This window comes from Alosa alosa, chromosome 7 (assembly GCF_017589495.1).
Source record: "Alosa alosa isolate M-15738 ecotype Scorff River chromosome 7, AALO_Geno_1.1, whole genome shotgun sequence".
Taxonomy (NCBI): domain Eukaryota; kingdom Metazoa; phylum Chordata; class Actinopteri; order Clupeiformes; family Clupeidae; genus Alosa; species Alosa alosa.
Genome location: NC_063195.1, coordinates 23,139,213 through 23,151,742, shown reverse-complemented (window position 1 = coordinate 23,151,742; position 12,530 = coordinate 23,139,213). Strand labels below are relative to the sequence as shown.

Below are 12,530 nucleotides of genomic sequence, written 5' to 3'. Positions count from 1 at the left end.
ATACAACCCCACCCCCATCTTGCCTGTTCATAATTCTGAGAAATTGTTGAATTGTGTGCATTTGTGCCTGTAGGTGTTTGTGTGTTGTGTGTGTGTGTGTGTGTGTGCATGTGCTTGTGGGTGTGCCTGTGTGTGTGCATGTGCATGCATGCGTACATATATCTACTGTGTGTGTGTGTGTGTCATACGTATGATTACTGTGAATGTATGTGTGTGTGTGAATATCTGTTTATGCACATGTGTGCATATGGAATTGATTAACATGACCCCTGGAGGCAAACATATGCAAAAAATTGGTCATCCTAGGCCCTACGGTTCTCAAGATAACTAGATGTACCGCAGAGCGGTACAAAATATGACCGCCGCCCAGTCCAGCACATTTTTTCCACAAAAATAAATCATGCTGAAAGGCCTATATGATTCTAACTGTCTCACTAAATTGCATTATCCACACTCAATTCTCACTGGTATCTGCTAGACAACAAGTACCAAAACATGATTAGTTCATAGATTTCACATGTAAAATTCATTTTATACAACCCCACCCCCATCTTGCCTGTTCATAATTCTGAGAAATTCTTGAATTGTGTGCATGTGTGCGTGTACACGTTTATGTTTATGTGTGTGTGTGTGTGTGTGTGTGTGTGTGTGTGTGTGTGTGTGTGTGTGTTTGCCTGCGTATGTGCTGAATGCATACCAAGTTTCGTGGAATTCTGCTCATGGGGGGCCACACAATAAATTAATTTATGTTACTATACACCAACTGGCCTGTAGGTGGCCGGAGACAGTTTTCTATTAATATCTCGAGAACCGTAGGGCCTAGGAGGTCCACCTTTTTTTGTATGTTGGTCTTAAGGGGACATGTCAACCCATCCCATTACCACTTATTTCATGTATAGCGCCACCTAGTTAAAAATTAAAAGCAAAAAATTAGGTGTTTTCATCACAATATCTCTGGCTGACATGGTCAAAACTGCACTAAATTGTATAGGTGTAGGATCATTATGACACCCATTTGAATGCATGCCAAGTTTTGTGAACTTTCGTTCATGGACGAATAATAAAATTTACACTAAAATAATTTATGTGTACATTTAGTGACCGTACACCAACAAGGATTCCCGGGACACTGACAGACCGGGGTACACGAAACTTGGTGGGCATATAACCCCACATGGATAGCATGGAACCATCGCTGCTTTTTGATCTGTAGCCCCCCGCTGGACTGGACCCCCCGAAAGGAGGGTAGGGCAGACAGTTTTCTGTGAATATCTTGAGAACCGTAGGGCCTAGGATGACAATTTTTTTCTGTATGTTTGCCTCCAGGGGTCATCTTAACCCATTCCATGTGCACACATGTGCATAAACAGTCAACTTTGTGACAGAGAGCGCTGTGGCCACCCATGGCCAATACAGCAGCATCATATACCGTAAAGGTATTTTGGCTCATATGGTATTATATTGCCGTATACTAATATTGCTCATAAACTTGTAGGGGTGAGCTGTTTTACCTGTTCAGCCTCAGCAGTCTACTGTATATTCTATTGCCTATATGCTGCCTATATATGCTGCCTATAACCTTTATCTTGCCATACTTTGCTGCTATGCATACCAGATGAAACTTGCCAGTGCCTTTCTTTATAAGCTGAACAAATCTCATTTTGATGATGGAGCATCAAGATTACACCAGATAGATGAAGGCCATGAGGGCTCCTAAAGGAGCATTCTGAACCCCTAGACTAGGGTCTAATGCACATTTGTAGCAGATCTTACATTCAAGGGTCCTTTCATACCTGTTTCGTTTGGAACAGTCAAATGTATGTCTGGAACCTCAAAATCGAAGAAACAATGTTGCCAAGTAGTTTAGTTGCGCTTGGAGTTTTGTTTACAAGTGTTGTCCCGCTCTAAATGTTGACCTGTGAACACAAACACAGGGACAAGCTTAGAATAGGTAATCTAGGAAAAAAGGTTTTACCAGAGACTTTCTAATGAGGAGACACAGCACTCAAAAAATCCTCCATGGAAATGCATTGGGTTAGTTTGTAAGGCCAATATGGCAGTTGTCTACACATATCCCGTCGCTTCTACCGGCAATAGCCCACATGTGAAAACGTCGTGCCAATCACATGGTTGCACAAACGTGCAGTCAAGCTTTTGTGACAGTGTGGACCGTTGTGATTTTGCAGCTGGAGCCGTAAATGAGGTTAATGTTGTGAAGCCGTGCGCACTACTGTTCTACCCAAAATAATCGCCCTAGCTGCCCTGTTAACAGGATGGTGACGAGTAGAGGGGCTTGAAAGGAATTCAGTCCTATTAATCAATAGCCTATGCTCTACTAATACAAAATAAGAAGCCAGAAGTCAAGAAGCAATAACCCTGTTTCCTGAACTGTTACTGCATCTGAACTACGTTGAAACCTTGTCCTTCATTACAAAACCCAGGGAAGTCCTAGACATTTTTCTTTTGTTCTACAAGAACTGAAGTTATTTCATGACAGCTACAAATGGATCTCTTGACTTTGGCAACCTTCCTACTAATGGCCACCTGCAGATAGCCTTTAGCCAAAAGCAATTATGGAGCCTATTACTTGAATTGACTGAAAGTACTGACAAGAGTGTTGATTAGTGACAGTGCAATTAAGAAATCAACATGTGCCAAGGCATTGGATTACTCATAGGTTAAAGAAGGCCAGGGTTAAAGAAGGTCAATGTATTATGTCATTGTGGGTGGCATTTCAGACAATTTCAACAGGCTATCAGAAAGATAATCAGGATACAAACGGTTTTTCCTTGCTGGGGTGTGAAGCTATGGCCATCAACACCTGTAAGCTCCAATATAGCCTTGTCCTTGCCTGGCTTGACAGTGGGCTTGTGGCTAATGTATGGTGGTATTTGTCTGTGGTTTGTGTAGCAATGCTGAGTAGAAGTCTTTGCCAGCATGCAGAGATCAGCAGTTTTAAATAAGCTCTACCCCCATAACAGTTTTGTAAGCTTTGTTCTGGTGCTCAAATTCTGCATATAGATGCATCCAAAATATACAGAGTCAAAATCAACTAACACAGTCGTACAGGATTCTGTTTTTAAGAAACAAAAAGTTCTGCCTCTAACAGGTGAGGTGGGCGACTGGAAGAACCACTTCAGTAAGGCCCAGAGCCAACAGATGGACGAGGAGTTCAACAAGAGACTAGCAGGAACCAAACTGGGGGCCCTGCTCCAATACGACACCTACTGCAAGTAGGGAGAAGACTGGATTGTGTCTGAACAGAAGCCATTATGATTGTATTTTTTGTAATGATTAAAGCCTGTCAGATTATGTTTTGAAATAACATCAAATGAATGTCTTTTCGATGTGTTAAGTCCAGTCATTTGACCGTTCATTTTGAGTCTAACTCATAAAGTCCAATGTCAACAACAATAGCTGTCAAACCCAAACAAACACAAACGTAATAAAGATAGATAGAGAGATTTTCTGTATTCAGTTTTTGCAAATCATTTGTGGAGAATATGTAGGTGCATAGTAGGCCCTTATGTATGTATGTGTGTGTGTGTGTGTGTGTGTGTGTGTGTGTGTGTGTGTGTGTTGTGTGTGTGTGTGTGTGTGTGTGTGTGTGTGAGCAAGGGGGAAGGGGCGAAGGGCAGTATTCAGCATTCAACCTCATGAATGTCATTAAGAATAACAGGTCCTCTGCCTAGGGCTCATTCTGACAACAAAAGACAACTAAAAGAACTTCTAGAAATGGCATTCTGACATACCAAGGCGTAAGGTTCCAAATTTAGTTTTGCTCAAAACATTTAGTATTTTTTTTGTTTTTTGAGATGAACCGTTTAGCGGTTGCTTGCTGTATTATAGCAAAATACTTAAAGAAGTTTGAAAACCTAAAGCATCTGTCAGCATGACAGCTTTCTTCTTAGACTGAATCATGCTGTTTGACTGAGACTAGTCATGGGCAAGCCTTTCTGACAGGCTACAGGAAACTCTGTTTTTTACAAACACGCCCTATCACACACAAGGGGAGGTGGCTGCCTGAGGCTCATAAACAAAGCCATGCTCTCACGCACTCTCGTGCGAACCAGGCTTCAGATTTCCAGATGCGTGCGTGCCTGCGTGCCTGCGTGCCTGCGTGCGTGCGTGCGTGCGTGCGTGCGTGCGTGCGTGTGTGTGTGTGTATATAACCCTCATCTCTCACCTCATGTCAGACTGAGGACAGACTACACTGAAACATTGCAGGCAGCATCAGCAGCAGCAGCAGTTGCACTGAAACAAGGATTGTCCTCTTTTCAGTAGTTTTCCTGAGTCCACGTTCTTGAGCCTGCTGCGAGACATGGCCCAAAAACTCACTTTGGAAGAGAGGGTACAGCAGAACATGGCTCGGGCTCAGAGCATGCCAGATGAGGAGAAGGTCTTCAGGCACAAGGGGATCCTCTATCCCACAATCATGAGCCCGATGGAGAATCTGGAGGCCCTTAGGACCCTGGAGGCGCGGCAAGAGGACGTGGTGCTGGTGGCCTACCCAAAGTGTGGTGAGTCTGGCTGTACGGTATGTGGACTGTAGATTAGTGGTGTTGCACTCAATGCTCTCAGATCAGGGGGTGCGGTGGGGGTTACTTATAGTACTTAGCAGTGATCGAGGTCTTCAGTCACCAGTGTCTTTATATTTATATATTTTTTTAAATAATAATTATTTTGTTTGCATTTTATGTGGTGTTGACTGTGAAGTTAAAACAATGCTGTTCTTATAATTTTGAATCCATTCTCACTTTATAGCACCACTTCAAATGTGCCTAAAATGTATGCACTGTATTAGGTACAGTGTGCAACTTTATCTTATATTCAATATATAACTAAGCACATTACTGTACAGTTCAGTTTAGTACAGCACACATGCAGTATATTTGTATATTTGTAGACGGATCATAACTGTTATCCAGACTAACCTAGTGTTTCTTACTGGTCTGATCCATGAGGTGAGCAAGTAACACAGAGAGCAAGGGAGACGTGTGTTGTAGCATCAGAAGTAATCGCGACGGCCAGAATACAGACACACTGCATGAGGCAGTACAAGGAGCAATAATCAGGATCCTGTAACAGCAGCTGGAAAGTACAGACACAATGAACAGGCGCCAGGAATGTCGTAAAGTCCACAGAGAGATAAAGAGTCAGATTACACATGCTCTTGCACAACTGACCAACTTTTCCTCTTTCCCCTCTTCAGTGATTTTGTGAAACACTGACTTAGTCAGCTGGTCTCTTCTGCAATTTGGGTGCTTCCAAATGCTTGTAAAAATTAAGCAAGCTTAATGGGACAAGTTATTAACACATGTACAGCTCTGGAAAAAAAAGAGGCCACTGCACATTTTTCTGATGTCTTCCTACGGTTGCTGAGTGACATTCGAATGAGTTGACATGGTCATATGCAAATCTGCAGTGGTCTCTTGATTTTGAATATGACCGTCAACTCATTCGAATGCCACTCAACAATCATAAAAATGACATCAGAAAAATGTGCAGTGGTCTCTTTTTTTTCCAGAGCTGTACATGTGTTAATAACTTGTCCCATTAAGCTTGCTTAATTTTTACAAGCATTTGGAAGCACCCAAATTGCAGAAGAGACCAGCTGACTAAGTCAGTGTTTCACTTTTTCTAGAGTGTGTATGTAAATATTCCACTAACTACTGAATGGCCTGGTGTTTCCCCTAAAAGGATTTAATTGGATGGTGGGAGTTCTACGAAAGATCATGACAACAGCTGCAGGAAAGACAATCGTTATGGGCCCTCCTCATTTAGAGTTTATGTCTCCAGATATGCAAAAGGTGTGTACTGGAATGAAATCACCCTATTCAGTAGGGTACCATGATACAATTATGAAACATTATCACCCTATTCCGTATGGGTACCATGATACAATCATGAAACATTATCACCCTATTCAGTATGGGTACCATGATACAATCATGAAACATTATCACCCTATTCCGTATGGGTACCATGATACAATCATGAAACATTATCACCCTATTCAGTATGGGTACCATGATACAATCATGAAACATTATCACCCTATTCAGTATGGGTACCATGATACAATCATGAAACATTATCACCCTATTCAGTAGGGCACCGTGATACAATCTAATAATGTTGGGTTGCAAACCACATTTGTGTTTGGTTCTGCAGGCGTTAGCACAAGAGGCTTCTCCCAGGCTAATGGCTACTCATCTGCACCCTGATGAGATGCATCCCTCCTTCAGGGAGAAGAAAGCAAAGGTTGGGTTTTGTGGGGTTGTGGGGTTTTGTCTGTCTATGATCTATCTGTTCATATCTGTCCATCCATCCTCCTGACAGTATAAAATGATACTGCTGTTCTACCATGTTCCTTTGATAGATCTTGGTGGTCTGGAGGAACCCCAAGGACACGCTGGTCTCGTTCTATCACTTCATGAACAAGAACCCAGTGCTGCCCAGCGTGGAGTGGGACAAGTTCTTCTCAGACTTCATGAGTGGAGAAGGTGAGGATGAGAAGACCACAGCACAGCACAGCACAGCACAGCACAGCACAGCACAGCAGACTTTGTTGTCAATGGTGGATGACTCTATTTGAGCGAAAAAAAAAAAGGAATTGAGCTTAAATCATCAATTTATGACACAGCTCCTTTAAGTATGATGTGTTTGCACTTTTTGCACTAATTCCTGTGACTGGGCATCCTCCTTAAATTATTACTATACTGGTTCAAAGCAGTATATAGTCTATCAGTAATTTAGACTCCCAAATATTAATATTTACTGAATGCTTCCATTTTGTTTTTGTCTTATCCCTGCACATTAGCTGGATAATGGAACACTACTGCAGTCTAATGGTTATGGTCATGGTACAATGATGATTGACAGGTTAAAGATAAAAAAAATCAAATTAATTTTGATTTGATTAATGTTATGCATGTGCACAAATAGGCACACATTGTATTCAAATAACAATGGGAGAAATGGGATACATGTCAATAATATATGTCAATAATGGTTATTTTTTTGCATCAGTGCTGTACGGCTCATACTTTGACCATGCTGTAGCCTGGGAGAAGCTCTTCAATGACCCAAATGTGAAGATGATCACATTTGAGGACATGAAAGAAGTAAGGCCGTACTTATTCAGCTCCACACAAGATGCAATGCATATACTGCATGTATAAATGTATCTCAATTTTCAAATATACTGATATCATATAGCATAGCTGTCAACATGGAACATTGAAAATGATTTCCCAGGTTACTAATCCAAAATACGGGGACATTTCAATGTTCATCTTTCTGTTGCTATCCCTCTGCTGACAGCAATAATTCATACTACAAAACTGCACTAACTAAACGAGGTGAGAAGCTAGGTCTAACGTGACTTTGTTTGATTGACATCAAATTGTGCTCTCACAACAACCACACTGTTATCTTAAATAGGCTTACATCACTCTAAGTTAAAAGCAAGCAAAACAATGCTTTGAAAACATCTGTTTCACTGGAAGGGCAAGGGGAGACTGACAGGGCTAAAGTTATGAGAGTGTTAAAATATGGGATATTAACTTTTTAAATTTGAACTTTTTCCCCACTGTCTTCCCGTTTTGGGTAAATATTAACCCTCATGTTATCCTTGGGGTCAATTTGACCCCAAGCAACGTTTAACATCATAAAATAAATGGTTTACTTTTTTTTTTTTTGCTTCATGTTTCATGACTTTTCCTCATTTGAAGGGTACAACAATGTTCCTTGGGGTCAGTTTGACCCCAGCTGTATGAAACATAGGATACATGAATATTTGACACATTATGGATATTATTATTTGAATAGTATGAGAACATATTGTTATTATCATTATTACATACGCAAGTACATATTACATATAAGTCATCTTGGCAGGACTGTATAAGTCAAAAGGGGAAGCAACAGCAAGCCTTTTGGCTGCTGACACTGGATGGGCAATATTGCCAGCCAGGGTTCCAAGGTTCATAAAGGGGTGTGTGTGGGGGGGGATTGTTTTGTAGGGCTTTTGATGGTGGTTATTACACTCTTGTTAAGTACCTGTCACAAAAAAAACTGGGTAACAATATGAATTATAATCATTTTCTGAGGGTTTATTTAGCTGGGGTCAAATTGACCCCAAGGATAAAGAGTGTCGTAAGATTTGAGGATAACACAAGGGTTAAAACAGGAAGAGAGTAGGGAAAAAGTTAAAATACATGAGAAACCCGGAAAAAACGGTTATAGATATATTGTGTCATCACATTACTCAGAGGTAATTCTGTTCATTTAGCTAATGTACTCAAATGATATGTACACACATCCTTGTTTTCCCTATAATCCCAGGACTTGATTAGGGGCATCAGAGAAGTCTCACAGTTCTTCGGCTTCACCCTAACTGACGAGCAGATCCAGACCATCTCAGGTCAAAGCACATTTGATGCCATGAAGGACGATGCTAACAAAACCCATGGCAAATTCAGCCATGTGGTGTTCCGTAAAGGTGTGTTAGCAGTGTGTTGCTATGATTCAGTGCTTAGCGCAAACGTGCTAGCCTTTCCAAGGGCTTGATTCCCATTGGGAACACTGATATAATTGAGTTTTCACATACAACCATAGATTACAGTAATGTGCTAAGTATAAAGGTTTTGGACAGTTAAGATAAGATAAGATAGCCTATTTAAGAAGTTTTGTGAAAATACAACTTCTGATGACTATAGCTGATGTCAACAATACACATTGTCGTTTAGCCTACTTGCAGTAGTGCTTTTCTTTGTGTTTAAATACAATGGACTTCAATGGCAATTTAGGCAAATAACTGTGCCACTATTACTACTTGTGGGAACTGTTGTCAGTGATCCCTGTGTGATTGTTTTGTCTTGACCAGGTGAGGTGGGTGACTGGAGGAACCACTTCAGTGAGGCCCAGAGCCAACAGATGGACGAGGAGTTCAACAAGAGACTAGCAGGAACCAAACTGGGGGCCCTGCTCCAATACGACACCTATTGCAAGTAGGGAGCTGTTACACAGATGCATTCTTATCTTTGCCTGAGACAGGATGGCACGTCCAGTCGAAGCACAGAAGTGAACACAAGCAAATGAAGATAAATATCTTTTTGAGTTTCAACTCCTGAACGGAATAGTAAACCTCAAATAAAACAAAACTAAAAGCTTTGATGAAATGTGAAGACCTACTTTAGCTCAAAAATACCATTTCACATTGTGTTGTCATCATCATCATTCTTGTCATCATCTCCATCATCAGCAAAGAGAAATGAATAACGGAAGAGTCAAGTTTCCAGTTGTGACAGACTCAGGACACTGTCATGAAACCTTTGCTTATCCGAGATTTGTCCAGACTTTTTAAAGGAAGTTTGTGTAACATTTAATTCCTGCTTCTGGCATTACTTAATAGTGCTAATGCAACTGCCTTTGTGAATGAAGATTTTATTTCTCTTTCAAATTTACTTGCCACTCTTAATTATGTTATAGGTGGTGTTGATCCGGGGATAATGTCATTTTGTAATATAGTTGACATATAAGTCACTTTGGACAACAGTGTCTGCTAAATCTAATTAACCCATCTATTATACCTCACATGAAATCACAATAAATGTTTACCTTGTAAATTCTGCATTTTTAAAAAATTGTTTACATAATTTTTTTCCCCCATTGCTTTGTTTAGGACCTGAGTACTAAATTTCGCTTCTACATGAAAATGTAGGAATGACAATAAAGCTTCTGGAATCTTGAATCTTAAATATAAGAAATGGTAGTCTTACATATTCTGTAGAACAGAGTCCTCTGGTGGTTAGGAAAGAATACAACAGGCACACTTAATAGTGAACTTTTAAAAAAAAACAGGAAAAATTGAGTTCACACACACACACACACACACACACACACACACACACACACACACACACACCTTTGTCACTGAAGCCCAGGAATTCCAATTTCATCTTCCAAACACATGACCCGATGACCCATCATTGGAAATGTCAGAATCCTGGAGACAAAAGAGAATGGAGATTGCCCTCAGCACAATAGATGAGAACAACTTGAGGTTGGCCTTGAAGAGGTTTCAGTGTACACACAGCAGTGATGTGCTCCGTCAAAAACCGGCTCTTAGAACCCTGGATGTGAGGTGATGCTCTGAACAACAATGGAAAAAAAATGAATAATGCAGTTAATAAAGTATCCTATTATCATATAACCGGAAAATACAGGCATGTATTGTACTCCCTACAGAGTAATCACAGTTTTTGTTGTATTTGATCAGTGTGCTAAATTATGAACTCCAGGTGCTTTAATCAGGAAGTAGGGTAATAATACCACATTGTGATTTGAGCATAATTTAAAAAATCTCTTATCGCTGCCTCAGTAAGAATTTTTTTTTTGCTTGTCAATAATGATTAAACATTTACCAGTTATACGGTGTTATGTGTTTTTAATGCAAGTGTATTTTTACTCTACTTTTTCATGATTATAAATATATTTGCTGTCTTACTTTGCCTTATGCTTGTAGAATGTTTTCTATATTGACACATCATGAGTGGTAGCAAGGGGCACTAAAGTGAATCTCGAATCCTGAGAATGTGTTGCGTAGAAACCATCCTTCATTTGATCTTAGATAATTTCTGAAATGATCGTACGTGTGATTCAGAGAAAACGAACGAATGTGCGTACGCCACTCTTCCAGATGTGCCCATTATAAATCACAAATGAACGTCAACTTGTGCGCAGCCGGATGGTTTTAGGCCTCCGCCATGTAAACACCCCCTCATCAATATCATTAGCATATGTTTTAATGAAATCACTGGCCTAAAAGCTGTAGCTTATGTAAAATTATATATGAAAAACATTGTATAGGCTTAGCCTATGCCATCTAGCCTATGTGTATGTGTCAGTTAGAATAGCTTAGCCTAACTAATTATGGTTTTTCTAAGCAAAGCTTTCTGGAAAGATATCTTATGCATCCATGTCCATTGTCCTCTGCTCGCTTTCATTCATGATGCTTGCATAATCAACATTTAGCACGGTCTAAGATCAAATCTGTGCGTAAGAACGTTTTAAAATGAGGCCCCAGAACATCTGCTCAGAGATAACCTTCAGTGCCATGAAGGAGAACACCACAAACACTGCATCATTTTCTTCAGAAAAGGAGTGTCATAAGTAATTTTTTAGATGGATTTTTTCCTGACTTTAATATCCAGACTAATGCAAAGTTTGCCTTCAGAGGATGTTTATTGACTGCTCTGAATGTTGGCTATGTTTATGCACACACTTGTTGTTGTTTTGTTGTTGTTGTTGTTGTTGTTGTTGTTGTTGTTGGTGGTGGTGGTGATGGTGGTGGTGGTCATTGTAACTAAACAAACACAGTTGATTCTAACAATACAGACATTGGACCATTGGATCATAAGAGCAATAACTACATCTTGGTTTATGAAATGGTCCACGGGCTGTCTGTGATCACCCCACTGCACTGCTCCCCCTTAGCTGTCATAGCAGAGTACACGTGACGGCATGGAGGTGACACAGTGACCCCTGGTGGACCCGTGAGTGCGAGGTGAAATGGCAGGAACCAGAATGTGCTCTGTGTGTACTATAGTAGATCTTACTCCCGGCCATCTTAAAACGTGACATGTGTTTGTTGTGTGTTTTTTTTTCTATAAAACATATGAACAATGTGTATTTATTAGTTTAGTGATAATTTGAAAGATACTTTTTGAATATTATGAGTTTTTGCTTAATAAATCCACTTCATAGCACTCTCACTGTTATGTGTCAGATGTTAAGACAGTAGGCTTTTCACTAATCTATGCAAAAATAAGTCTGCATGTGGTAATTGAGTTGTACATCTTTTTGCTGTTTTCAGTACATCATAAGTCATTGCAGTTTCTTGAATTGCTTGGCATGAACTTTGTCATCTTGCCACATGATTGGTGATGTGCATTAGACAGTTTATGTCTATTTATCTGTGTCTCCATATATTTTGCTAGTGATATTTTTAGAATTGTTGCTTTGCAAATATTTTAAGAAGCTTGTTCCGCTACTGCAGTCATTTCCAACACTGTGTAATCAATATGTTCAAAACTAGATGTACTGCAGAGCGGTACAAAATATGACCGCCGCCCAGTCCAGCACATTTTTTCCACAAAAATGATTCTAACTGTGTCACTAAATTGCATTATCCACACTCAATTCCCACTGGTATCTGCTAGACAACAAGTACCAAAACATGATTAGTTCATAGATTTCACATGTAAAATTAATTTTATACAACCCCACCCCCATCTTGCCTGTTCATAATTCTGAGAAATTCTTGTGTGCATGTGTGCGTGTACACAGTGGCGTAACTATAGTAGGTGCAGCAAGTGCAGTCGCACCAGGGCCCGTGACCTCCCAGGGCCTGTCGCTACCCCCGCCCTGCCTCCTTTTTTTTTTTTTAGAACTTTAGAATGTTAGAGCACGGAGAGTGAAGCGTCACTTTGACGAACTATCGGAAGATGAGCGCTTAACCGATG

The 12,530-nt window shown here is 40.3% G+C and overlaps 1 protein-coding gene across 1 annotated transcript; it reads left to right on the top strand.

Moving 5' to 3' along the window:
• The first annotated feature begins 4,184 nt into the window (after positions 1-4,184).
• On the top strand, positions 4,185-10,436 carry LOC125298510 (sulfotransferase 6B1-like). The gene is made up of 7 exons (XM_048249292.1): positions 4,185-4,520; positions 5,701-5,810; positions 6,175-6,264; positions 6,383-6,506; positions 7,033-7,127; positions 8,350-8,506; positions 8,891-10,436. The coding sequence occupies exons 1-7, from the start codon at positions 4,322-4,324 to the stop codon at positions 9,016-9,018; spliced, it is 903 nt and encodes a 300-aa protein (XP_048105249.1). The 5' UTR covers positions 4,185-4,321; the 3' UTR covers positions 9,019-10,436.
• Positions 10,437-12,530: the final 2,094 nt, after the last annotated feature.